At 45.9% G+C, this 26,083-nt stretch overlaps 1 protein-coding gene across 1 annotated transcript in view; it reads left to right on the top strand.

Annotated features, from left to right (window-relative positions):
* The window catches only part of FER1L6 (fer-1 like family member 6), a 160,588-nt gene that overhangs the window by 91,906 nt on the left and 42,599 nt on the right, over nt 1-26,083 (top strand). Inside the window, exons 18-25 of the mRNA XM_082721744.1 lie at nt 225-377; nt 5,941-6,118; nt 9,467-9,591; nt 13,449-13,583; nt 17,028-17,177; nt 23,541-23,651; nt 23,921-24,082; nt 25,191-25,371. Coding sequence (XP_082577870.1) covers nt 225-377; nt 5,941-6,118; nt 9,467-9,591; nt 13,449-13,583; nt 17,028-17,177; nt 23,541-23,651; nt 23,921-24,082; nt 25,191-25,371 — 1,195 coding nt within the window. The remainder of the gene's footprint in view (nt 1-224; nt 378-5,940; nt 6,119-9,466; nt 9,592-13,448; nt 13,584-17,027; nt 17,178-23,540; nt 23,652-23,920; nt 24,083-25,190; nt 25,372-26,083) is intronic.

Below are 26,083 nucleotides of genomic sequence, written 5' to 3'. Positions count from 1 at the left end.
AGGACCATAGCACAGTTGGGGTATGCAGTTTACATGTACTTGTGTCATGACATAGTTTTTCTCCAAGAAGTTATACTTGCTTACTTTCGTGGATGTTTAAGTGACTAGATGGTTTAAGTCACAGAATGTGTTTTACAGAGGGGGACTCTTTCAGGATAGGAGAACACTGGAAGGGTACTTGTTAAGCACCCACCCATCAAACCCATTCCCCTCTGTTCCCACAGCCACAGCACACCATCCCCGATGTCTTCATCTGGATGCTTAGCAACAACAAGAAAGTGGCATATGCCCGCATCCCCTCCAAAGACCTGCTCTATTCCCCCAACAGGGAGCAGATGGGCAAACACTGTGGGAAGATCAAAACTCATTTCCTCAAAGTAAGTCTGTACTATTTTTGACTCAAATGCAAGAAATCTCTGTTTTTCCTGAGTCTCTCAGCATTCCTAGTATGTGTCCATATCTCTGACTCTTCCCCCCAAACTTTCAAAGATCTGAGGACAGACCACTGAAACACCTAGCCCCCTCTGATTCTAACTGTGATTTGGTAGACCATCCTAAGACTGAATATTTTTCAGTTTTCCAATTAATATGTCAACAGGCTCATATAAAGGTTTTCTTTTTTTTTTTTTTTAAATCTAGGTGGTGTACCTCAAGATTGCTTTAATTTTTATTTCTTTGATTACTAGGAGAAACAAACATTTTTTTATTAGTTTTCTCTCTACCTTTTCTCTTGTGTTATTTGTCCAAGGCATCTTTCCATATGAATTCATCTGAATTTTAAAAATAAATTACAGGAGAAAAGGTTTGTATTTCACAGAACTGGTAGCTTGGGATTCCTCGTGGGGCTTCAACTGTGAAATTTCCACTTGGGTCCATGCACCCTTCATGAAGACAGGTCACCAGATGCCTCCCTTGATGCCTCATGAATGGACAACCATAGAAACAATCTCCAGGAGGTTGCTGCTGCTGACTCTAAATCAAACTCTGAGCCTTTCTTAGAGACCCTAGGTATTTTACTTCTACTACAAATTTATATCTCGGAAGTAGACTCAGGCAAATCTGGAGGAGGAATGGTCCAGAGAAGGCTCACCACTCACTAGTGACTGACAAGAATGTGTAACAGTACAGTAATAGTACAGACTGATGAACTCTTCCCAACTCATCATTGACTTTCCTGGCAATTGTAGTTCTGATTTCTTGCTATAACATAATTACGTTCTACTGCCTCAGAGAGAGTGTGAAGAGGCTCACTAACCATGCCATACGAAGAATGGGTGAAGAGATAATGCTTAACTGACAAGACTTGACAACATGATAGAGCTTTTAAGTGTCGGTAGGGCAAGCACATGGATGATAATTGAGTATGTGTGTGTGTTTCCAGAGGACAGAACCAAGCCTGGTGATAGCTGTGACAAGGAAATGCGCCCTATATAGAGGTCCATATTTGTTCTCTGTCCCCTTGATATAAACATGTCAGTGGGCAGCTAGATTAGATAGTCCCCAAGTGCCGTCCAAATATTAGAGTCTACCTTAGATGTGATTGTTAAATGTTGCAGACAGAAGAGGCATTAGGGGATAATGATTTAATGCTTGGGCTTTGAAATGAAGTGAATCCAGGTGGAAATTTGTGTTGGCTTATCAGGGCTGCTGTAACAAAGGAACAGCAAGGGGCTTAAACAACAGAAATGTATTATCTTACAATTCTGACATTCAGGTATGGGCAGAGCCATTCTCCCTCTGGAAGTTCTAGGGAACCATCTGTTCTAGCTTCAGGTATTTCCTTGCCTTATGGGATCATAACTCCAAACTCTACACTGTGTTCTCCCTAGGGTGTGTCTCTTCACATGAAGTCCTTTTTGTAAGAACTCCATTCTCCTCTCCATCTCCCCATGTCCTGCATGTTATTTCTTATGCTCCACAAATAAGTGAGAAGGGAGTTGAGGGAAATTGGAGGGGGAGAAGAACCATGAAAGACTATGGACTCTGAAAAACAATCTGAGGGTTTTGAAGGGGTGGGGGGTAGGAGGTTGGGGAAGCCTAGTGGTGGGTATTATGGAGGGCACGGATTGCATGGAGCACTGGGTGTGGTGCATAAACAATGAATTCTGTTACACTGAAAAGAAATTAAATTAAAAAAAAATGAAATCTTAGGGAAAAAAATAGAACCATACTCTAGTTTGACTTCATGTCAACTGTATCTGCCATGACCCTATTTCCAAACAAGGTCACATTCTAAGGTATTGGGGGTTAGGACTTGCATGTATGAATTTAAGGGGAGCACAGTTTAACCTATTCCAGAATTCTGGGTTTAATATTTACAAGCTGTGTGACCTTGGGCAAGTTACTTAACATCTCTGTGTTTCCTATTCTTCCTCCAGCAAATGGAGACGATGCTGAGGGTAAGGTGTGTAATTGCCCATAAAAGCAGGCAGAGTGAAAAAAAAAAAAAAAAAAAAAAAGCAGGCAGAGTGAACATCATCCGGATTAATGTTGGCATTCAAACAAATGACCATCTGATATCTAGAGTCCGTTTCTGGAATTGTGTGCCCCTTTGTATCCAGTGAAGTATTTGCGGCTCTGTGTGTTGTTTTCTATCAAGTGTGTAATGTGAATCTTAAACTGATCCCTGTGAAGCTGTAACTGAAAAAAAAAAAAAAAAAAAGTTCCCTGTAGCTATTTACCACACATGTTAAGGTTTCTCTTCAACTTTCTCCGTCCAAGGAATTCTGGGGTTACAAGCAACATTTGTCTTAAAAATAGCAAATCGTTTGAGAAGGCTCCATGCTAAAAATACTAGAAAATCAGTGTAAAGTTCCTTCTTCCTAAGTATTTGGAAGTATGCTGACTTTATTTAAAATTAGAACAAAGAACAGCAGTCACAGGAAGCCTGAGGACAGACATAACTGAGAATTGAGGCCCTCCGTCCCTAGCCTCGGCCTACGTCGGTCTGTATTTTCCTTTTGCCACCGGGATTACTTTGGGTGATGGCTTTTTAAATTTTGTTGAATTCAATTGCTCTGACTTGATGACCCATCTTGGTGAGATGATTCAGCAAAACTACTTTCAGTCCAGTTTTGATCATCACCCCTGCTTTTTCTTCCCTCTCTCCACCTCTCGTCATGTCCTTCTCTTGGTGAGTCTGAAAAAAGCAAAAGCAGCCCCAGGGAGGCAAAATGTGCGCCCACCTACTACTCACTCTGGCTTCTTAGCTGAGAATTAAAAACACAGCAAGACAGAGCAGAGAGTGCAACCCTCCAAAATCTCCAGGCTGGAGATTCCTCCAAGTTTATGCTGTGGGACAGCTGGCCTTTGGGTGGCCCCATGAGCTTCCATGTTTAAACCCGCCTGAAAGGTTGCAGGTGCCCCCCTCCCTTCCCCAGGGTCTCACAGTACCCCTTACCAGTGAAGGGTTCCCAGAAGTTCTGCAGTCAGAAAACATCTCTAACCTTTACAACCCACGCTTGCCAATGTTATCCATCTAGAATAATTATTTACGGATGTTAGGAAACTCCTTTCACGAGGGGCCCAGTTTGGGGAATATTAACCTAGGGGAAATCAAATTGCCTCATCTGAAGTCACATAGCCAAATACATAGTAAATTGTAATAGTAAATCATGGTTTCTGGTTCCATGATCTTTCTTGTTTTCTAATTTAACTATACTATAATGTTTTAGTGAACAGGATGGACTCTTTGGAACAAAATTTGCTGAGCTCAGCCTGATCCACCCACCGAAAGAAGAGAGGCATCCCACTTCAGTCTCAACCCTACTGTACCCCCAGTGGCCATAGGGCGGGAAAGGACATTCATGACCAAAAGGAAACTATGTGTGCAAGGAACTGGACATACTCAGAGCCCAGTGGGAGGGTGGCTCTCCACCTTCCTTTCCTCTCTGCCTGCGTGAAGTCCCCCTGCTCCAACTCACCTCCATCTGAATCCCATCTCCTGAGTCCCATCACTTCTCAGGACCCCAACTTTGAATCCAGCTTCCCTAGGATCAGCACAAAGTGGCGACTGGGTCTTGCCACAGACTGAAACCTCTACAAGGCGAGCACACCCTGTCTTTCTAACTTCAGTTTGTATGAATTACCATCTCTTGCCCACACAATGAGCAGGGTCCCTCATCCTTGTCTGTGTCATTCTCTTTCTTCTCTGAAAGCTTTTAGCAAATCCCCTCCTGACGCAGAGTCAGCACTGAGCCTCCGCTCCACTGTTAGTTCCCTCCCCTGTGTCTCTCTGTTCAAGCCTTCCCTCTTCCTGGGATGCCTTCTCTACTGGTCCAACTCTGGAAGTACCCATTAAAGCCCAGCCAAATAGTTGACTCACAAAGAAAAGATGAAAACACCTGCTCCTACTTCTCTGCTCCCTTAGCCTTTTCTCTTACCCTTGACCTTATCCTTGAATAAATGAATAAAAGGCAACATCCTTGTCTAGATGTGAGCTAATAAAGGAGGGCCTGGAAGTGTGTCTCGGTCATTGTGATTCCCTCCTGACCCCACCGTCTCAGTAGGGCTTAATGGCACTTCAGGCGGTTGCTGAATTGAGCTGCTGAAAATCCATTTAGGGGACCCACAGGGTAAAGATAGAAAGGTAAACAACTGTGCTCAATTTTGGACTTAGGTGCTCTCCACAGGTGCCTTGGAAACTGTCAGATCAAGCTGTAGCCTCTCATGTAGGATTTTGTGATTCTCTTCTGGAAAAGAAGTGGTGTGGAAGGAAGGGGAAAATACTGATAGGAAATCCGTAGAAACACTAAGAGACACTTAGCCGAGTCAACAAATTCTGGAGAGGTAGTTACTCTCAGAATGAAAGTCTTGCCAGCAATCCTGAGCACAGCCAAGTCTGGGGTTTGGGACTCCTCAGTTGGGGGAAGGAGTCCCCTAATCCTGGTGACTAAGAAATAAAGAAGCCACACTGCCTTGAGCTATAGCCTGCACATCTTGAAAACACAGGCATCGGTATATGCACACACTCCTACCACTTACACGAAGACACATGTAAACACACAGATTCAAATAAACATGAATGGAAATCCAAATCTGAGTACATTCAAGGGAGAGAATGGGGGCATGACTAGGTGGCTCAGTCAGTTAATCGTCTGCCTTTGGCTCAGGTCATGATCCTGGGGTCCTGGGATTGAGACCCCCACCCACATGGGGTGGGGTGTCCCTGCTCAGCAGGGAGCCTGCTTCTCCCTCTGCCCTGAAGCTCCCCCGGCTTGTACACACACACATTCTCTTTCTCTCTCTCTCTCAAATAAATAAATAAAATCTGTAAACAAAACCAAACAAAAAAATCAAAGAAGAGAATGCAGGGTGGAAAGGGAATTTGAAAGCATGCTACATGAAGAAGGGATGAAGGGACTAGAGATGCTTAGCCAGGAAGGAAGGACACAGTAGGGCAGGTGGGTCCCTTCAAGCACACAGAGACCTGAACTATGGAAGAAGCGCTTGAATCCTTCTGAATGAAGCCAAGAGGGAGAAGCTGTGGTTGGAATTCCAGGTGTCTGAGAGTTCTGGGAAGGGAGGTTTCAACTCGGTGTGTGACGAGGCAAGCTCTGGAGGTACAGAGACTGGCGTCGAGCTCTAGAAATATCTAGAAATATCTCCCTGGCTCTGTCACGTGAGAGCTGAGTGATCTTAGGGAACTTCTTTAACCTCTCTGAGCCTGAGTTTCCTCTACATAAAACAGGGGCAATAATCATACCTTCCTGGTAGATTCAAATGATCCAGGGCTTGGTGGTGCCTGTTTAAGCTTCAGGTCCCATTAAACCTGGATCCACCTCTAGAATGGTGTATGGTGGCAACTAGGGTCATTGGTGTTATTTTGATATAAGATTAAGTACTGAGACCTGCTCTCTGAACACCAGATCCACTGGACCTTTTTTCTCAAAGAGTGAGGCTCCTACTAATGAAGTGGTCTTCCTTGTAACATTTTCCCAGCTTCCTGGAAAACGGCCAGCTGGTTGGACGGTGCAAGCAAAGGTCGATGTGTACCTGTGGCTCGGCTCCACCCAACACTCCAGTGCCATGTTGGACAACTTGCCAGAAGGCTATGAAGCAGAAACGTCCTCCAAAGTGGCTGGCCCTGATCAACCCCCAGTCAACCTGCTCTACCAAGGTATGATGCCCCACTGGGCAAAGAGATCATTACATGGCTCCTATGGACTTCTGAGAAAACAGCGAGGACGGTGGCACGCATGAGCTATTAGGCATATTATTTTAGGATCAACTTATTAGCCTTTTAAAAATACAGTTTCTGAATTTTCTTCCTCACCTTTCAATGTCCCATCTCAAAAGAACAAAGTAAAGTCATTAAATACATCTGGAGCAAAAGTTTATGTTTTTCTACTAATGTAGAGAATGTATGCAGTTTGAGTTTCTTTGTAGACAGATTCTATAGATTGAATTTGCAATGGAAGCAGAAGATGTCTTTTAAAAACATCAGCAAGTTTTTGCTTTGATGTGATGTGTGGTGCTAGGGTTTTGACCTATAAACCACAGGCATTTGCATTTACCAGTAACAACCCAGTGGGAACTGGGTATCACTGGGGTCACTTGTGTTTCTTCAGCTTGGATCTTGACATGGTCACTTTTAGAAATTTAGCATGATTTATATAATCCTTTCTTCTATATGGATATTTTCTATGCGTGCCATTATTTACATTTTCATATAATTTAGGATTTTATTATAAATATTAATGCTTTACAGTTTCTATTTGTGTTCTGTTTCCAAATGGCTTCAATTTGCAGGATTTTCACTGCTGCATTCAGAGTAGACTGCAGTTACACCTTCACTTCAGCTGAGGATAGGTTTTGCATTGAGCCAGTGCTGGAAGCACAGGAGAACTATCCACAAGTTCTGTGTTAACACAAGACTCCTCTGATGTTGGTTGACCTTGACTGCCAGTGGACTCTAAGTGGCTCAATAGTTAGAAAAGACATGGTCCTGGGGATATTTATCCAATGGTTCAGCTCATGGTTGCTGTGCCAGTGGCAGTGCATAAAAGCAAGGAGTTCAGCCCTGTCTTTTTGGAAAATGCATAGCCCCTACTAGGTGCCAAGGATCAGGCCCTCTACTTTATACATTACATTGAATTTATTTGTCACGTCAGCCCTGGGTAGTGTCTTCATTTTACAGAGGGAGAAGGGATGTATCAGAAATGCTTAGCAATTGCCCAAGATTATGTGACTAGTGAATGATGAAGTCAGCTTCTCCAAACCCTGCTTTATTGTCCCTCCTTTCCATCCTGCCTTTAAAGAGCTTTCGTCTTTGAGTGAAAGACACCCATGTCAAGTTAGCTTGTTATTTCTGTAGATACTATCTCTAGAGATCTAAGATACCTGGACCTATTTCCTGTCCCAGCTACTAACTTTTCAAAGGAGAGGAAAGATTTTTTTCCAAAGCTTTCTGATCCTCCACGGTGTGTTATTTTCATGGAGTGACCTAATAAACTTTCTCTGCCGTGCACTGGCTTTGATGGCTTTGGTTGCCCTCCACACCCACTGGAGAATTTTATTTCTTCACCCATTTTGTACTTCAGAAAATAGCCATCAACCAATAATTAATTTGCACCTGCATATGGCAGGCACGGTGGGAAAACTAGTGGGGGATGCAGAGATGAAAGAGGGGTCATCTGGCCCTCCAGTGGGGGCAATCAGACTTGTCTCTACTAACCACAAGTGGAAAGTGAGCTATAATGCAAGAAGTGGGCCACCAAACTGTGAGAGCGAAGAGGAAGCTGACTTTATTAAGATAGTCTAAGGTACGGAGCTGGTAAGAGGCTTCAGAAAAACAAAAACCTCAACTAAATAAATGGCGCCCCCTAGAGTTGTGTGGTGTGCTGCCTGCGAAGCTGTAGCAGAGGGCTCTGAGGGATGCCCAGGTGGCCCCAGCTGCCAGCATCACAGGTCACATGACAATAATCAGTAACAGCCTCTGCAGCATCTTCACACCATTTCTTCCCATGGTTCAGGCACCATTTTTAGTCCTTAGATCTCCTATGTCAACCCTATGAAGAATTATCATTACCCCCATTTTACAGGTGAGGAAACAAGACACAGAGAAGGGTAATAACTTTGTTTGAGTCCATGCATAGATCTGTGTGACCTAAGCCTAGGGGAGGCACAGCAGGGGTGGGGGGCAGTATTTGCCCCCTTAATTTAACCAAGTAGACCTAGTCAAAGTGGTATGTGAGAGTTCCTGTATCCCAGTCCCCACATCAGTGCAAAACACTGATACCCTGAATGCAGTAAAATGTAGCCTTTGTGGGAGACAAGGAATAGGAGTGCGAAAGGGGTTAAAAAGGAGTAAGGGGACATAAAAAATAAGAGAGGCCTTACAAATACACAGAAGCCCAGGAATATGTCAGTCAGCTCTCACTTGGGACACTCCTGCCCTCACTGAACCCTGGTCTGCACTTACCTGCACTTACTCTGCTCCTGTCCTGTGAACAGATGTGCTCACTCCCACCTTTCACGTCCATGTACCTTGCTGGTATTTCTCACAGGACGCTAGTCCATGGCCTCCTGTCCCCGGGGTATAGGTGCTTGTCTTATCTGCTGCCTCCTCCCTGGAACTCCCCAAGGGCAGGGGCTGTCTTAGCCACTTCGGAATCAGTAGACCAGACTGCACCGTGTACACAGTAGGCACTCAAGATGACATCGGCTGGCTGAATGGAAGAATGGCTGAGTGGCTTACTCAAGACCTTGCTGAAGCAAGAGTATTAGGGGATCAGCCCCCTTTCTTTCTTTTTTTTTTTTTTTAATTTTTTATTTTTTTAAACATATATTTTTATCCCCAGGGGTAAAAAATTCACAGGTCTGTGAATCACCAGGTTTACACATTTCACAGCACTCACCAAAGCACATACCCTCCCCAATGTCCATAATCCCACCCCCTTCTCCCAACCCCCCCTCCCCCCAGCAACCCTCAGTTTGTTTTGTGAGATTAAGAGTCACTTATGGTTTGTCTCCCCTATTGTCCAAAATCTATAAAGAACTTAGCAAACTCAGCCCCCTTTCTTAAACACACACACACACACACGAGTGCACGTGCCGGTGGAAACCAGGAAAATTATGAAAACATAAAATGTGGTGTTTTGGAGAGAGAAGGTGATTTTGGAATCTGACAGAACTGAAATCCAGGCCTTGGCATTTCATAACTCTGCAAATTTGGAAGACTTCTGCAGCCATTTGCCTCATACATCTATGGGGATAATTATACATATAATCACAGGGTTGTTATGAAGATTAAAACCCACGATGTAGTAAAAGTGCCAAGAACAATGCATGGCCCCGAAGTTCCCCATAAATAGACGGCCCCTTTCCTAACTGCTTCCACTTCAGTCTCAGAGGCCGGTGATGCTCCTAGTCTGTGTCTAGGTGCACAAGGCACACAGACACTCGTTCCCACTCACTGCTGGTAAAAGCCCACTGATGCCTGTCCTTTTCCACTATTTGTCCACAGCCCGGCATGTCTTTCAGCTGAGAGCTCACATGTACCAAGCCCGGGGCCTCATCGCAGCCGACAGCAATGGACTCTCAGACCCCTTTGCCAAGGTCACGTTCCTTTCCCACTGCCAGACCACAAAGGTAACCAGGGAAGCCTGCCTATCTTCTTCCCACAGCCCACAGCTGACACGCAGTAGAGCCCAGCAAAGGGAAAAGCAGGGGCATGTTGTCTCTGGGGATGCAGGTTTTCAGCCTCCAAAGCACATGTGCAAGGAAGGACTGACACGGGGCAGGTCTCTTGTTCCAATGTGACCCAAGGTCTTATAGCCAAGAAAGGAAGTCCCCACGATGAAGGAAGGGTGTGAAGAAAGAAGGATGAGGAGGAGAAGTGACAGCTGGCATATGTGAGTGCCTGCTGAAGTGGTGGGAACGAGGCCAAGGTCAGAGGGAGACAAACACATGAGAAAACTGCACACAGACATGGCAGCGGGAGGCTTATGATCCAACCTTTGTGAAGGTCTCAGTGCAGAGGAACGTTTTCCAGCTTTGTGGTCAGGAAGCCCTAGAATTTGCATCATTGCTTTCTACTTATCAGCTGGGGGACTCTGCATGCTTTTAACTGTGCAATGCAGTGTCTCTTTCTGGAAAACACTAATTCCTAGTGGGTGTTGTGAGGATCAAAGCAGTTGGGTCTACATTGGTTTCCTCTGGGCTCTCCTGCTTTCCTGTACACTGAATGCTGGAAAGTGGAGGGGTCTCTAATCTGCGGGCATCCAGTAGGACACTTTTCCCATTAGATCATAATATCCAAGGACTCCATTCTCTGAGGCTTCAGTGCTCTGAGGAGAGGTCACAAGGAATTCACCCATCTCCAGGTGTTAAGACAAACACCAAGGACCCAAAGAGAGCTAAGTAGTTCATCTACTCTCTGACTGCATTTACTCATCAGCCCCACATCTGTCATCTAAAAACAGGGCTATGTGAAGAAGCGCAAAGTTAAGTGTGTAAAGTGATGGATGAATGGTGGCCATTACATCGGCTAATGGTGCACAGGCGGACATGTCTCTCCAAAGTGAGACCCGTGACCTGGGAGATCGAGTGATTTGTGACATGTAGACCTAGCTCATAGTGAATCGTCATCTCATACATTTCTCCAGCCAGCCTCCTGCAGAGTACTTGCTCTGTGACAGCTCCGTGCTGGGCTTGGGGGCTGCACCATGGAAAATCCCATACTGCGAGGTTAGACCAAGTCTTCCAAGAGCCGTGTGGAGAAAGGTTAGTTCAGTCTGAGGTGGGGAGGTGAGAGAGATCTCAGAAGGAAGCTGTCTGCATCCTCGCTTAGTGAAGGAGCGTGAAAACCCCTGAAGCATAAAGGCTCGAGACTAGTTTCTCTTCTCTGTGTTTTGAGAGGTGGTGATAGCTCAGTGATTAAGAGCATGGACTCTGGAACCACATTGTTTGGGTTCGGATCCAAGCTCTTGAAGCAAAGCCCTCATGATGATGACTTTGTGTACGCTTTCTAGAGCGTAAACCACCCAGGACAGTGCCTTGCTTGTAACAACTTCTATGGGACTCCTTGTTATTCTTGTCATTGAGGCATCCCAGCAGATGCAAGGAGGATTCTCAAGGGGTGAACCCCTGGATCCTTCCTCCACCAGCTGCAAAAACATGGGGTTCCAGGTGCTGGTGATCTCAGGGCCCTGAATGGGGAAGGGGTTTGAGTGATCTCACTGGGCTAGGATCATCTTCCTATTTTTGCATCTCTATCCAGTACCTTCATTTGACTTGGACTCCTATCTCAAAGGAACAAATGGCATTTATCAAATAATCACTTGAAAGGGAAAACAACTTCCTGTTGAGCCCTGAGCTTTGCCACTATACTGTTGAGCCAAGTATCTAATTTTTGTTAATAATAATAGCTGCCAGTTATTAAAAGCTCCCAATGCATCAGGAATCTTGCTAAGCATTTTCTTTTTTTTTTGAATTATTAATTTTTTATTTTTTATAAACATATATTTTTATCCCCAGGGGTACAGGTCTGTGAATCACCAGGTTTACACACTTCACAGCACTCACCAAAGCACATACCCTCCCCAATGTCCATAATCCCACCCCCTTCTCCCAAACCCCCTCCCCCCAGCAACCCTCAGTTTGTTTTTGCTAAGCATTTTCTATGCATTGTTTACTACATCTCACTGCAGTCTAAAGGTGGATGTTATTAGTGTCCCCATTCTGCAGATGAGAAGGTAAGGCTTAGGGACCGGATAGGTCCATTCTGCAGATGAGAAGATAAGGCTTAGGGACCGGATAGGTAAAAGGTAGTAGAGCCAAGATGGAAACCCACATTGGTGCAGTTCCGATCCCACTTTACTTAACCACTCTGTTTCTATTTTGGTAAGCAATGGTTCTGGTTTCCCTCTGCTGCTTCAGTGTTGTGCTGCCTCAGAGTGTGTGTGTGTGACATGTCCCACACTGCACTCTTCTTGATGGAGAAACTGAGCCTGGAGCCCCTGTAGTCCTATCTGAGCTCCACCGTTCACCTGGTAGCACCTGCCTGAACTGACCCCCCCCACCCCGGCGTTCAGAGGGAGCGGTCTGAGCAGGGGTGGTCTTGCAGCCAGTCCTCTCTAAAGTGACAGCATGTCCTCCATGTTATTCCTTATGCTCCACAAGTAAGTGAAATCACAGGATAATTGACTCTCTCTGCTTGACTTATTTCACTCAGCATAATCTATTCCAGTCCCATCCATGCTGATACAAAAGCTGGGTATTCATCCTTTCTGACAGAGGCATAATATTCCATTGTATATATGGACCATTAACTTCTTTATCCATTTATCTGTTGAAAGGACATCTTGGCTCTTTCCACAGTTTGGCGACTGTGGCCATTGCTGCTATGAACATTGTGGTACATATGGCCTGTCTTTTCACCAAATCTGTATCTTTGGGGTAAATACCCAGTAGTGCCATTGCCAGGTCATAGGGAAGCTCTATTTTTAATTTCTTAAGGAATCTCCACACTGTTTTCCAAAGTGGCTGCACCAACTTGCATTCCCACCAACAGTGTAAGAGTGCTCCCCTTTCTCCACATCCTCTCCAACACTTGTTTCTCATCCTGTTAATTTTGACCATCCAGGTTCTTAACCAATGATGCAGACAGTTGCCCTCTGTTCTTTGGTTTCTCCATCTGTAGGATGGACACAGTCAATTACCAATGCCAGTTTGCTCTCTCAGAAAAAAGATGTCATGCACAATGGTGAAGGTTATTTTGAAGACTCTGGTTAGTTCTACACAGTCAAATAAACATGTACAGTAGAGTGGAATGCCAGAGAAAGAATAGTAGAGGTAAACCCCACTTTTGAGTACTTGATGACAAAATTTTATTTGTTCATAAAATAAGCGAGTAATCATTAGATCTTCCTCACCCCCGATGTGCATTTCCATAAAATGGAAAGAGTATTCACATCTACGTGGTGAGGTTGGATGAGGTTAGCAGCCTGGGCTTCGGTGCCAGAGGATGCAGGTAAAATCCTAGTTCTGCCACTTGCTGACTCCGAACAAAGTGAGCCCTGGTTTCCTGATCTATAAGATGTGAGCAGATAACCGTCCACCTCCCAGAGTGGCTGTGAAGTCTGGATGAGACGGTGCATCCCGGGGCAACAACTGGCACGTAATGCTCAATGGAGGGTAGCGTGGGTTACCAGCACTGCACTGCCGGGAGGCTTGAGTTGAAATTATGGACACAAATAAAGTGTCAATCATTACAAGGGCTCTACTCATGAGCTTGAAGCGCTACGGGACAAGGATTCTGCACCCCCTCGTGTCTAGCACACAGCGGCAGTACATCGGTCTGTGTTGTGGCCTGGATGTTAAGGAGCTGAACGAGGAATCTTCTCTTTGCCCTCCACCAGGAACTGTGGCATGAAGGCAACCCCCCACCCGCCCGCCTCCAGCCCTATTTAATAATCTTTTGCTTTTCTTTCGGCCCCACCTTCTAGGTCATTTCCCAGACCCTGTCGCCCACCTGGAACCAGATGCTGCTGTTCAACAACCTGGTGCTGCACGGAGACCAGAAAGAACTGGCAGAGTCCCCACCTTCGGTGGTGGTGGAGCTCTACGACAGTGACGCGGTGGTGAGTGTCGCAGGCGGTGCCCACTGGGCCACAGTCCACTGATGTACTTTGTCTAACCAGCCTGGGACTGCTCAGGACCTGACCGGTGCCCAGATGCCGTTCTGACCTCGGAAAACAATGATTTGAAATGGGAACAGGATAGGATGCGGGTCTCACAACTTCAGTCTGCACACACTTCTTCAGGAACAGCATACTGGTGTGACGTCCCCTGTGGTTGTGCTCATCCTCCGGCCCTGTCCTACTGCCGCTCAGTAAAAATGCTCACTAAGAGTGTCCAGGCCGCAGGGACCTGGGTGGCTCTGTAGGTTGAGCATCTGCCTTTGGTTCAGGTCATGATCTGAAGGTGTTGGGATCCAGCCCCGTGTCCAGGCTCCCTGCTCAGTTTGAAGTCTGCTCCTCCCTCTACCGCTCCCTCCACTTGTACACGTTCTCTCTCTCTCTCTGTCTCTCATTCTCTCTCAAATAAATAAATAAATAAATAAATAAATAAAATCTTAAAATAGAAAAAAAAGTCCAGGCCTCTTGAAACCTGGAGATGTTTACTGACCTCCCTTGCCTGGAGGGAACTGGGTGGGTATCATCACCACTTCAGCCCTTGTAGCTGGGTCTTCTTCTCTCTCGGTTTTGCTGCCAAGCCCATGTCTGTTATGATGTTAACCAAAACTTTTCCTCTCCAAGTTGTCTGTATTCCATACTACGTACATTCAAAATCTTACGGGAGGACTTTTTTATTGTTTAATTACAAAGATAAACCTCCTTCTTCTTCTTTTGGATTTTACTTTTTTCCTTCTTTTTTACATTAAATAAGTCTAAGATAAAAAGGCAAAGTCTTATTTATTTTCTTTGATGTCTGCCCCCCCATGGGAGGTTGCAGAAGCACAAATATATTAAACACAATAGTTGTTCCAAGAAGGCTTCCTAAATCCTCCTCACCTCTTCAAGCATGCTGGCAACTCTGACCGTGATTCAAGGTCAGAAGGAAATGAAGATGTGAGAATTGTAGAAGAGGAGCAGGGATCTTGGACAGCATGCTCTCTTGTTTCCTGGGGAAGGAACCAGCGACCCAGGGAAGTCAAATGCCTTGTTCAAGGTCATAGGTAGCTCTAGGCAGAGCCAGAACTTGAACCTCACCTCCTGTGTCCCTCCTTTCTTGTACACGGGGAGTAGGTGGCATGGCTCTATCCATTTAGACATACTCATCCTGCTTTTCCATGTCACTCTCTCTGCACCCTGTTCCTCCAGCTATAAATCAGAGTTATAAATTGTACATAACTATGAGTTCTACAGTTGTACATATAGATTTTCTGTAGAGACAGCCACAAAATAAATAACTTTAAATTGTGTTGCTAACAAAATGATTCCCACTCTAAGTATTTTTGTATTTGAAAACCAGTAACAATAATCAAGCATTTTGGCAAACTCCTAAACCACCTGCTGTACTACATGGGTTTCTCTTTGTTTTCAGACCTCCTCCTGATCCTCATTCTACTGACTACCCTCCTGGGCCCCACCCGAGCCAGACCCTTTCCAGGAAAACAAGCCTGCATTCTCAGGTCAAAACCAAAAGGAAATGTAGGAGAGAAAAAAAAAAATACATGGAAACTTTGTATTTTCTTCCTGGAGAGATACATGTAGACACGCTTAAGGTTCTGTTTACCCCTGAGGGCTGCAGCTAGGCCAGGCCCACAGCCCTGGGGTGGTAATCAGATGATTACACTCTGACTGTGCCGGAATATGGCTCCGGTCTAGAACTTTCTCTCATTATCCAGTGGCTTGTAACCCTCATTAGGACCTGCTGCCTCTCTAAGCAATGAGTTTATATTCGGCAAATTAGCTCGGGTTTAAGTTTATACTCTTATGTGCCCAGGGCAATTTTACTTAATTATTCCTGGCTAAGATCATGGACGAAATAGTTAGACAGCAGACCACTCGCACCCAGGATAGCATCATGTCTATCCTGGGAGGGATAGTTCTGACCCCACCAGCGGATACCAGCAGGCAGGCTTTGTTTTAAAGTCAAGCTAATCCTCTAAAACAATCATAAAATCACCAAATAATCATTTGTTGAAACGAAACCCCATTCCACCTCAACCAAGGTTCTGTCTACAGCCAGGAACGCAAGTGCTGGTTTGAGTCCCAAGGCAATGAAGCAAGGCAGCTGCAAAACCCTGCCAGCCGCTGACTGTGGGCGCTGTCCTTGTACTTTGGAAGTCATTAATCCAACAGCTTTCACTCCATAAAATGTAATGAGTACCTGCCCTGGGCTGGGGGACACAGCAGGGAGTAAAACAGGCAATGCTGCCATTCCTGAGATAAAGGGGGAGGCTGCCCCATGCTCCAGCCCCATGCGGCTCCTGGAGGAAGGCAGCCCCATGCTTCCGGGGGGCAGGTGTGGGGAGAGGCAGGAGAAGGTGGTCTCCCATAGTTCTGAAGGAAACTAGAGGCCCATATGCATATGTACATACAAAAATATTTCAATGGCCTCTTTTATTACCAAGAAAAATCACTTGACTATACTGACCTTCATCATCACCATCATCATCATATTACCATGTATTGAGCGCTCACTGTATACCAGTCACTGTGCAAAAGCACATACATCATTAAGTCCATCCCCATGGCCCCAGTAACAGGCATTATTTTGAATCCCTTTTAAGACATGAGGCTCAATCCCATCTTGTTTCATTTATTCTTCTTCTACCCACTTAAGCCTCCATGTTGCATCACCACTTGGATTGGGAGGGAGACAAACCATAAGTGACTCTTAATCTCACAAAACAAACTGAGGGTTTCTGGGGGGAGGGGGTTTGGGAGAAGGGGGTGGGATTATGGACATTGGGGAGGGTATGTGATTTGGTGAGTGCTGTGAAGTGTGTAAACCTGGTGTTTCACAGACCTGTACCCCTGGGGATAAAAATATATGTTTATAAAAAAAAAAAAAAAAAAAAAAAAAAGACATGAGGCTCAAAAAAGTTGAGTCAATGGCCCAAGGCCATAGAGCTAGAAGGCAGCAGATCTGGGAGCATGGACACCGGTTTGCCTGGACTCCAAGGCTTTTGTGTTCCCTGATCCAATGGTCTCCTGGCCCGGAGAGCTTTTAGAATGTTTAGTGCCACCTTTTTTCTTCTTTTTCCCTTCAAGTCTACCCTAGATGATTATTTTCACTTAATTCCATTGAGCTCTGTATGTTGAGAAAAGAGATAACCCCTAAAAGCCTTGGGCCTGGAAGTTTTCCTTGGGAGCCCACAGGCATTCCTCTGCACGCCCCCTCCACGCCCCGCCTTGGTCAGGATAAAGGTGCTTGGCCGAAGAAGAGAGGGAGTTAGCAACAAGAGGGAGACGGAAGCGGACAGTTTTGTCACGATTACTTTTAAAAGTGCACTGACGCAGGTCAGTACAAGGTAGGTAACCATCAGGGACAAATTCCTTTCTTCTCTGCCCTAGGGGAAGCCAGAATATTTGGGTGCCACCGTGGTTGCTCCTGTTGTACATCTGGCTGACCAGGACTATGAGCCACCCAGGCTCTCCTATCACCCCATCTTTTGTGGGAGCCTCTCCGGAGGGGACCTCCTTGCTGTGTTCGAACTGCTACAGGTAAGCAGACCGGAAGTGTCATCCGCATTAGAATCCACCTCGTCTTCCTGGCCAGAGATGCGGCCTCGCTGGAAGTACACTCCATGAGCTGTACTCGGTCGCTGCCTGCTGCCCTGGGTCTGGAGATGTCTCCTTCTCGGGATATGGGAACTGCCACTTCAGAGTTCAGGTGACCCAGGCTATTTCTAGAGCCCCTGTGCTGTAGGACAGAGCCCCAGGATGAAAGAGCTTGTGGGTTTGGTCAGCAGTGCCTGAGCAGCCCTGTGTGCATGTCCTGGAGCTCACACAGGCCGTGAGAAGCTATGGGGGAAGAAGGGAGCAAACTTGTGGCACATGCCATGCATGACGCTTGCTGGCTCACATAACTTTCATCACACAGACCTCCCTCAAAATGATTCCCATTTTCCAGATTGTAAACCAAGGTTTGGTGCAGTTGACTGACCTACCTCACCCTGCAGCTCAGAGCTGAACTGAGACCTTTAAAGCTGTTTGCTTCTTACACTGCATCACGCAGTTTCCTGAAGATGGGGAGCTCTTAATCGGTCCCATTAAGACACAGGGGAATTTCTGAACGTGTGCCTCAGAAGACTTTTCTAGAAAGCAGAGACAGGATACTGGGGAGGGAAACAGAGACTCTCTGACTGTCCAGTAGAAAACCAAATGGGACATGGATGTGGGAAAAGAGGTGACCAAGGTAGGGTCTGCATCAGAGACCACTGCGTTCACTGAGGCAGGAGGCACTTTATGTTTGGATCCAATCAATTCCTCTCTCCAGGTAAGCCTGTTTCTCAGATACCCCATTTTTAAAAAAATTCACTTGGTAGAGAAACTAGAAGGCAAGCACTCCTGACACATAGGAAGGAGGGAGAGGAAGGTGACAGAGTCAGAACTCATGGGTGTGGATCTCATTTCCACCACTTACAGACTTACAGTGTGTGACCTTGCAGGAGCTACCTAATCTGTTTCACCTGCCAAACAGGGATGAGATCAGTCTACCGAAAGTGCCTGCCTTGGAATAGACAGTCAACAAATACTACCTATGTTATTAGCAGTGGCAGTATGCCATAGAGTATTAGAGCAAAATGTCTGGCCCAACCTATTATTAAAGGTGAAGAAATTGAACGGGTAACAGAGAAGTAATGACTTGCTTAACATGGCAGGCCAGGGCCCAGAATCCAGCTATACTGATCGATTCCCCTGATGGCTGAGAGGCTGGAAAGTGTAAAGGGGCAGGGAATCTGAGAGTGCCTTTAAAGAAGGTCAATATCGAGAATAGGAACCTTTCCCCAAAGTGTGCTTCTTGGAACACCAGTCCAAAGATAGGGCAAAGAAAGCTTAAGAAATGCTTCACCTTCCATAATCCAATTTGCTTTTCAGTGGTCTTCTTTCTAAAGTTGCTTTTCATTTCTGGCAAGTGATCCTCCTTTACTTGGCAACATAGTTCCCTTTTTATTTTTTATTATTTTTTTTTTTTAAAGATTTTATTTATTTATTTGACAGAGAGAAATCACAAGTAGATGGAGAGGCAGGCAGAGAGAGAGACAGGGAAGCAGGCTCCCTGCTGAGCAGAGAGCCCGATGCAGGACTCGATCCCAGGACCCTGAGATCATGACCTGAGCCGAAGGCAGCGGCTTAACCCACTGAGCCACCCAGGCGCCCCTCATAGTTCCCTTTTTAAAAACAAAATGATACCTGATAAAAATGTTCGCTGGGTAATAGTACAGATGATCAATGTGGTAGAAGAACCGCTGGTTGGGAAAACTACGTCTAGGGCAAGGCTCCCGTTTCACGCGTCAGGAAGCTGGGGCTCAGGGCTGACTGACTGGGATTCAATCAGCTGCTCTTTAGCCACAGGAAGCTGCCTGCCCCCTCTGATCCTGAGTCCCCTAGTCCCGCAGTGAGGGGCTGGGTGACTGGTGCCTACAGGCTTCCTAAGGGATGGCTCTCTGGATTCCATGGTCTTCTCTCCCTCCACGCTGAGAGTGCCCCCTCACCCCCAATCCACTGCTGAGGGTACCCCTCCCTCCCTTCAACCTAAGGATCCCCCTTCCTCCCTTTAAGCTGAGAGTACCCCACCCCACTCCCTTCATACTGAGGGACCCCCTCCTCTCTCTCCCTCTTTCCTTCTACACTGACGGTCTCCCCTGACCTCCTCCCTCCACTGCTGAGAGCACGCCCTCCCCCCACCCTCCATGCTGAGTGTCCCCCCTCCCCCTTCCCCCCCTCACTGCTTAGGGTACCCAGAGATCTTCCTGACAGCAGCGTTAATTGTCAGAGGTGAGCAGCCCAGGAGATAGAATTCATTAGGGTTTCATTAGGACTTCTCGTTTGATTGCTTGTTCAAAAAGTAATTTGATCATCAGCGTGACAATCTTAGTATGTGGATCTTTTACGTGCTGAGAAGACAAGACCTGGAAAATGCCTTCATTTGTCACCAGCTGCTCTCAGTTTTCATCTGTGTCCGATTTGCTTCAGCCTCTCCACCTCCATTACTGAAATGCTTCTCTGTCTCAGAAGGATTTAGTAACTCTGCTCTTCTGTGTCCAGACAGAATGCATTGTCTCCTCTTCCCTTTCGTACCCAAGCCAGCGGGCCCTCTCTCTGCCTAGTACTGGTGCAGAGGAATGTTTCTGGAGGTAAGAAGCAGGGTAAGAAGAGGAGGAGAGTGGAGTGGGCCGGCTTGTCTTCTGGAAGGAATGTGGAGGGATGACGTGAACAAGAAAAGGGCAAGAAGCTAGAAGACCAGGAAAGAGGCCAATGCAAGGCTCCTGAAGAGAAATATGGCAGCAGGGAAGATTTTTGAAGGCAGTTTTTTTAAGGTGGGACTATTTCACTCATTCACTCATGCAGTCAAACAAATATCATTGAGTGTACACTGTGTCAGGCATATTCTTAAGAATTCATCAGTGAGGGGTGCCTGGGTGGCTCAATCAGTTAAACATCTGCCTCGGGCTTGCTCACAATCCTGGAGTCTTGGGATCAAGCCCCAAGGCAGGCTCCCTACTCAGCGGGAAGCCTGCTTCTCCTTCTACCCCTCCCACCCACTAGTGCTCTCTCTCTCAAATAAAAAAAAATAAATAAAATCTTTTAAAAAATAAAAAGAATTCATCAGTAAATAAAACAGGCAAAACTTCCCACCCTCCTGAAACTTATATTCTAATGAGGAGAAGATCAGAGTTTACTATGTAAATTATAATGGAACAGTGGTGTGATACACTCTAAGAAGAAAAGGTAATGCCCTGTGAGATGTGGAGTGGACATGTGTGTGTTGGGGGAGGGGGCAGGTTGACATTTGAGGGAGGCCTCACTGAGAAAGTGGTATTGAAGTCAAGACCTGAAGGGAAGAAGTGAGTTGACCGTGCTGGTATCTGGGCACAGAGCTTTCGATGCAGCAGGAGTAGCAAATTCCAGGCCCCGAGGCCTGGGTATGCCTAGCGTGTTCAAGGACCAGCAAGGACACCAGTGTGTCTAGAGCATAGTATAGATTGAGTCAGAGGAAAAAAGATTATGTGGGGCACTGTAAGGAGTTTGGCTTTTATTCTATAAAAGATGAGAAGCCAAGAGAAGATTTTGAGCCTAATGTCTGACTTATGTTGAAAATCATGGATGATATATTGGGTATACACTAAAGGAGCCCAAGGAGAGAAACAAAGGGGATACAAGGAAGTCAACTGGGAGGCTTTTCAGGTAATCCAGATTGGAGAACTGGAACTTGGATCAAGAGTGTAGCCAAGGAAAAGTATTCTGGTAGAGTCCACAGGATTGGCTGATGGATTGGAAGTGGGGTGTGAGATTCATCTCCATGTCACACATGGAAGCCAACAATCATAGACACACATAGTAGACTCTCAATACAGTATTTTCAAACATGTCTCGCTCATTCACAAAAATATGTAGACAAAATATGAATGTAGGGTGGTAATGTTTTCCTTGTGAGAGGATTTAAATTTGCTTCTGAGGTAGTTTGGGGCACTAGCAATCCTAGCTCACCTGAATCCAAGATGGCGAGAAGTGGAGTTTCTACCTTTCTGCCTCCAGTAGACACTTACTCCTAGGGAACTTACATGTGCTAGAAAGTGTGCCAGGTGACTTGCATACTGTCTCGGCCATTCTTCACAGCATCCAATGAATTAGATATCTTGATCTTCACTTTACAAATGACAGAACTGAGACTCAGAGACACTGAGCAAATTTTCAACTAGCAAGCAATGGAGCCCTGGGTTGTGCTACCCATGGCACCAAAGAAGAGGGGTAACACAAATGTAAGTGATGGGCTTAGGGACACAGAGGATGCAAAAGACTTCTGAGCATTAGTAAATTTTCAGATGAGCAGGCATGGGAGTAGAGTCATGCATGACCCTGAGAGTGGCACCTCTCTAAATTTTGTACCCTAGGTCCTCATCCTGGCCCTGCATCTGGACCTCCTTTGAGGTCCTGATCTATTGTCTCCACTGGGATTTTAGAGCAATTGGCTTTTGGACCAACCTATTTGACCCACCTCTGATGCTTACCCTCCTGCCTTTGTAACTGTTCTTTATCTTCTTCTGGTCCGTGTGCCAAGTAACTACACACCAGGCATATCTGTAAGCTAGCAGCTGACCCATTTCCCTGTGTAAATGTCTACTCTTGGCTGGGAGCAATCATTCAGCCTCCACCACGACACAGAGCCCTTCAGGGTCTGAGTTGAGTTCAATGGCATCTGTCAGGCACCATGGGACAAAGTTTTTTCAGGACATTTCCTGGTGGCCCCAGAATGAAGAAATATGTGGTACTTTTATAAAAGTCCAACCAAGGGCACCAATCTGTGCCATGACCATAGCTGTTTTGTGGATTTCCCTCCAGAGCTAGAGGAGCAGTTAGCTTTCTCAGGGAGGCGAGGTTTGGCAAACTGAATTGCTCAGGCAGGGCAGTACTGAGCGTGTGTCCTCTTGGTTTCCAGAGCCTTTATCTGATCTGGTTCTGCATCTTCATTGTCTCCAGCTCTTTGGTGTTCAAAGCATCTGCTGTCTTCTTTGTCTGAGCTTTTCTGTAATTAGCTTAACCGCATCTGTCATTGCCTGCTAGAAGATGTTTGTGAAAATGAAATGGTGATATGTTTGTGCTTTGCCTGTTTTGAGGAGCAATTAAGCTTTTTTTGAGCATATGGAGCTAATGTGTCAGTCAGCCAATAAACATTTATAAAGAATCCACTGGACTGGAAAACTGCTTGAGGGGCTTAGAGAATGAATGAAGTAAACAGAGCTTCCTCCTGGTTAAGTCAGACAGACGTGCCCAGTGCATCTTGCTCTCAAAAGGCTTGAGAGGTCATCTGGCCCAATATTTGGGGCCCAAAGTGGGGAAGGGACTCATACAGAGTCACACATTGGGGCCTGGTTTCTGGACTCAGACCCCTAATTTCTGCATCAAGCTTCCAAGAGAGGACACACTACATTCCAGGGACCGAAGTGTAGGAGAACCACCACAGTGATTGGGGTCAAATCAGGGACAGCTTTTTGGAAGATGTGCACAGTGAGCCAGGCCTTGAAGGCAGTGTGGGGTGGCCTTTGTAGACTTGCCAAACCCTTTGTATGAGATTTCAGTGAGGCACAGGAATTATCCTCCTGCTGTTTCTGTATCTTCCAAATGACCAGAAAATGATATCTTTTCATTCTGGAGGTCTGTCTTCTAAAGACTTTGTTTCTGTTTCACTAATGAAAATGTAATCTCTATTTGAATAAACACAAATCTCTTGGGGCACCTGGGTGGCTCAGTCAGTTAAGCGTCTGTCTTCAGTTCAGGTCATGATCCCAGGGTCCTGGGATTGAGCTCTGCATTGGACTCTGTGCTCAGCATGGAGTCTGCTTGTCCATTGCCCTCAGCTCCTACCCCCCATCCTACTCATGTTTTCTCTGACTCAAATAAATTTTAAAAAATATTTTAAAAAATAAATACAAATCTCTTTTGTTGTAGCGAGTAATGGGGGTGTAGCTAAGCCTCAGAGCTCAGAACCAGATCAGAGCCCTTCTCCATGCCTCTGCTGTCATTCCAGTGTGGGGACCTCACAAGTCCTCAGCTTGTGAGGACCCGCTTGTCTTTTCTTCTCCTCTGTATTGTGAGCTTACTGAAAGCTTATTAAGCTATTAACTTTGTGATACATTGTAAGTGCTTACTAAGTGTTGGTTACCCTTGTGAATGTATCAGTGAATCAATATTTGTCAATGAATAAATCATTAAGTGTGGTAAAATGCACTGTCTTAGCTATAATTTAAGCTGGAAACATTAGTTTTGTTAAGTGGATGTCCTATGGATGAGGTGGTTGCTTGGCGGCACTGGTCTTCCTTGCCTCTCCCCCACCTTCTAATGAGCACTTGTTCTGTTTGGTAGGTCCCTTCGTCTGGGCTGCAAGGGCTCCCTCCCATTGACCCACCAGATGTCGCCCAGATCTACCCAGTTCCTGCCAACATTCGGCCAGTGCTGAGTAAATACCGAGTGGAGGTATGGTGCAGGCGAAGACTGAGTTATTCTTTGGGGCTAAGGGCAATGGTGCACTGCCACACCTGCCTGCATTGTCTGAGGGGGTTGCAGGGTGGAACTTAGGCATAGCTGATAGGACGGGGCCCTCAGGGAGTTGCATGGTCCCATTCCAGAAGAACATTCTTTAGCTCACTGGCAGCACATTTGACTTGCCACACCCACACCAGGGCCCGCATGTCTGCTGCTCCCTGGGTCTCTGAGTGATCACGCTCTGCTGGTCCTTTCATCAGGTCCTCTTCTGGGGAGTTCGAGAAATGAAGAAGGTGCAGCTACTCTCTGTGGATCGCCCTCAGGTCCTCATTGAGTGTGGAGGACGAGGAGTCAAGTCTTGTGTGATCCAGAGCTACAAGAACAACCCGAACTTCAGTGTCCAGGCAGATGCTTTTGAAGTGGTACAGACTCTGTTTCTCCTGTACACTCATCCCCTTCATTTCCACAGATGAGATGCCCTCCCTCATTCACTTGGCTTGGGGAAATGCTTTTGAGTTTTGGGTGTCCCTTATCTACAACAAAAAACAGTGTATTTGGGTGAAAAGTGAGAATCTCAGAATGGGACAAAACAGACTTTAGTTATTGCTGTTGGGTTGTCTTGTTTTTAAAGGTTCTGTAAATCAAAGCAAGTGGACAAAGGTTCCCAAAATTTGGCCCCCAATTCATCAGCATTAACTTCTTCTGGGAACTTGTTAGAAATGCAGATTCTCAGGCTCTGCCCCAGTTCTGCCAAATCAGAAACTGCTAGGTGTTGGGGCCCAGACCCCTCTGGCTTAACAAGACCTTCAGGTGATTCTGATGCATGCTAAAGTTTGTGAACCACTGACCTAAAATGAAACTTACTTTAGTGATTAGATTTTTTAAAAAATTATTTATATGTAGCATGTCAGTGGCTTACATGCAACCTTATGTTTCTAAAGTGATTTTTTTTGACACCTGAGCTTCTGTTTATTTTAATATTTCAACACACATTTTTGTGTTCTGATCTGGAACTAACTGAAGAAAGCTTGCTTTATGCAACGCTGTCAGTTCCAATGGATACATCTCCTAAATTAGCAGAAAGTGGAATTAAAGAATGTGTATGATGTTCGCAAACCTGTTACACTGGGCATTGTTGAGTCTCTGGGGCCACCAGGGAACATGAGAGGGAAGATACTGGCCCCTTACCCTCAGCTCCATTTTTAATGTATCCACTTTCATCTATTTTCTGTCTTGGACTTGGACAGTGTTCAGTTGAGGCAGTCTATGATTTTTGCAATTTACACGTAGGATGACTTATTAGTGTCATGCCTCATATTATAGCTACTTATTCCCTGGCTTGGAAGGCAATGCCCCAGACTTCTGGTCAACTGCAGGGGTGACCTGGAGGGACAGAATGACAAGGCAGGGACAGAGGGAGGATGGGAACCTGGCTTGCTTTGCTCCTGTCCCTAAAGAGGTCAGCAGGGTACCAGCAGTTGGGTTCAGCCCAGGCAGCACTCCCCTTTTCACCCTTGCCTCTCTTCCCAGGAGCTGCCTGAGAATGAGCTTCTGCACCCGCCCCTGAGCATCTGTGTGGTGGACTGGCGAGCTTTCGGGAGGAGCACCCTGGTGGGCACCTACACCATCAACTGCTTGAAGCAGTTTTTGTGCAAATCCAAGGAGCCCCTGGTCCTCACCTGCCAGGTGGTTGGAACCCAAGTCGAGCAAGGTAGGAAGCCCCTTCTAGATTCTGGAGCTTCAGACTACAAAGCTGTCGTGCCTGCAGGGCCTGCTAGGGGAACCCACAGGAAGAGGGTGCCCCATGGTCAAGTGGAGCTTCCTGAAGAATTTCTCCTGCAACCCCTTCAGCTTCTTGAGCTGCTGGATTCTGACTCTAAGACTGACATTAGGGTCAGCTCCTCTAAGAAGGCTTCCATGAATATGACTCCAGCTTCCTTCCGCCTCTACTTGCTGATGTTTTTCTTTGTTTGATGTTATTTTGATTTGTTCCCTTTTGGATCTCAGGAACAGAGTGGAGTTAACTGCACTTCTCTGTTCATGCTGTGTAGTCATCTCTGGTCTGGTCAAGGCTTCTTTCTCATACTGACTGCCCTCCTGTTCCTTACTCCCCATCCCTACTTCTTCCCCTTAGCCACTACAGGGCCCACACTGTCTCTCTTTGTAAAATTCAATCTGTTTAAATGACATATATATGATGCTATAATCTTCATTTGGTTTCCTACTCTTGTGCTCAAAGCTACGCTTAAGATCTATCCAAATTGCTGTGTGCAATCTAAAGGTAACCACCTTTAGATCTACCCCACTTTGCTTTTCCTTTACCCTCATGCTGTATTCCTAGGCTGTCCTCCCCACTTCCACAAATGATGCTGTTATGAATATCCTTGTGAGCACTGCCCAAGGGAGGATTCTGCATGGAATTT

Source organism: Mustela nivalis (genome assembly GCF_964662115.1).
Source record: "Mustela nivalis genome assembly, chromosome: 2".
Classification (NCBI taxonomy): Eukaryota; Metazoa; Chordata; class Mammalia; order Carnivora; family Mustelidae; genus Mustela; species Mustela nivalis.
This window is presented reverse-complemented; position numbering and strand designations above follow the sequence as displayed.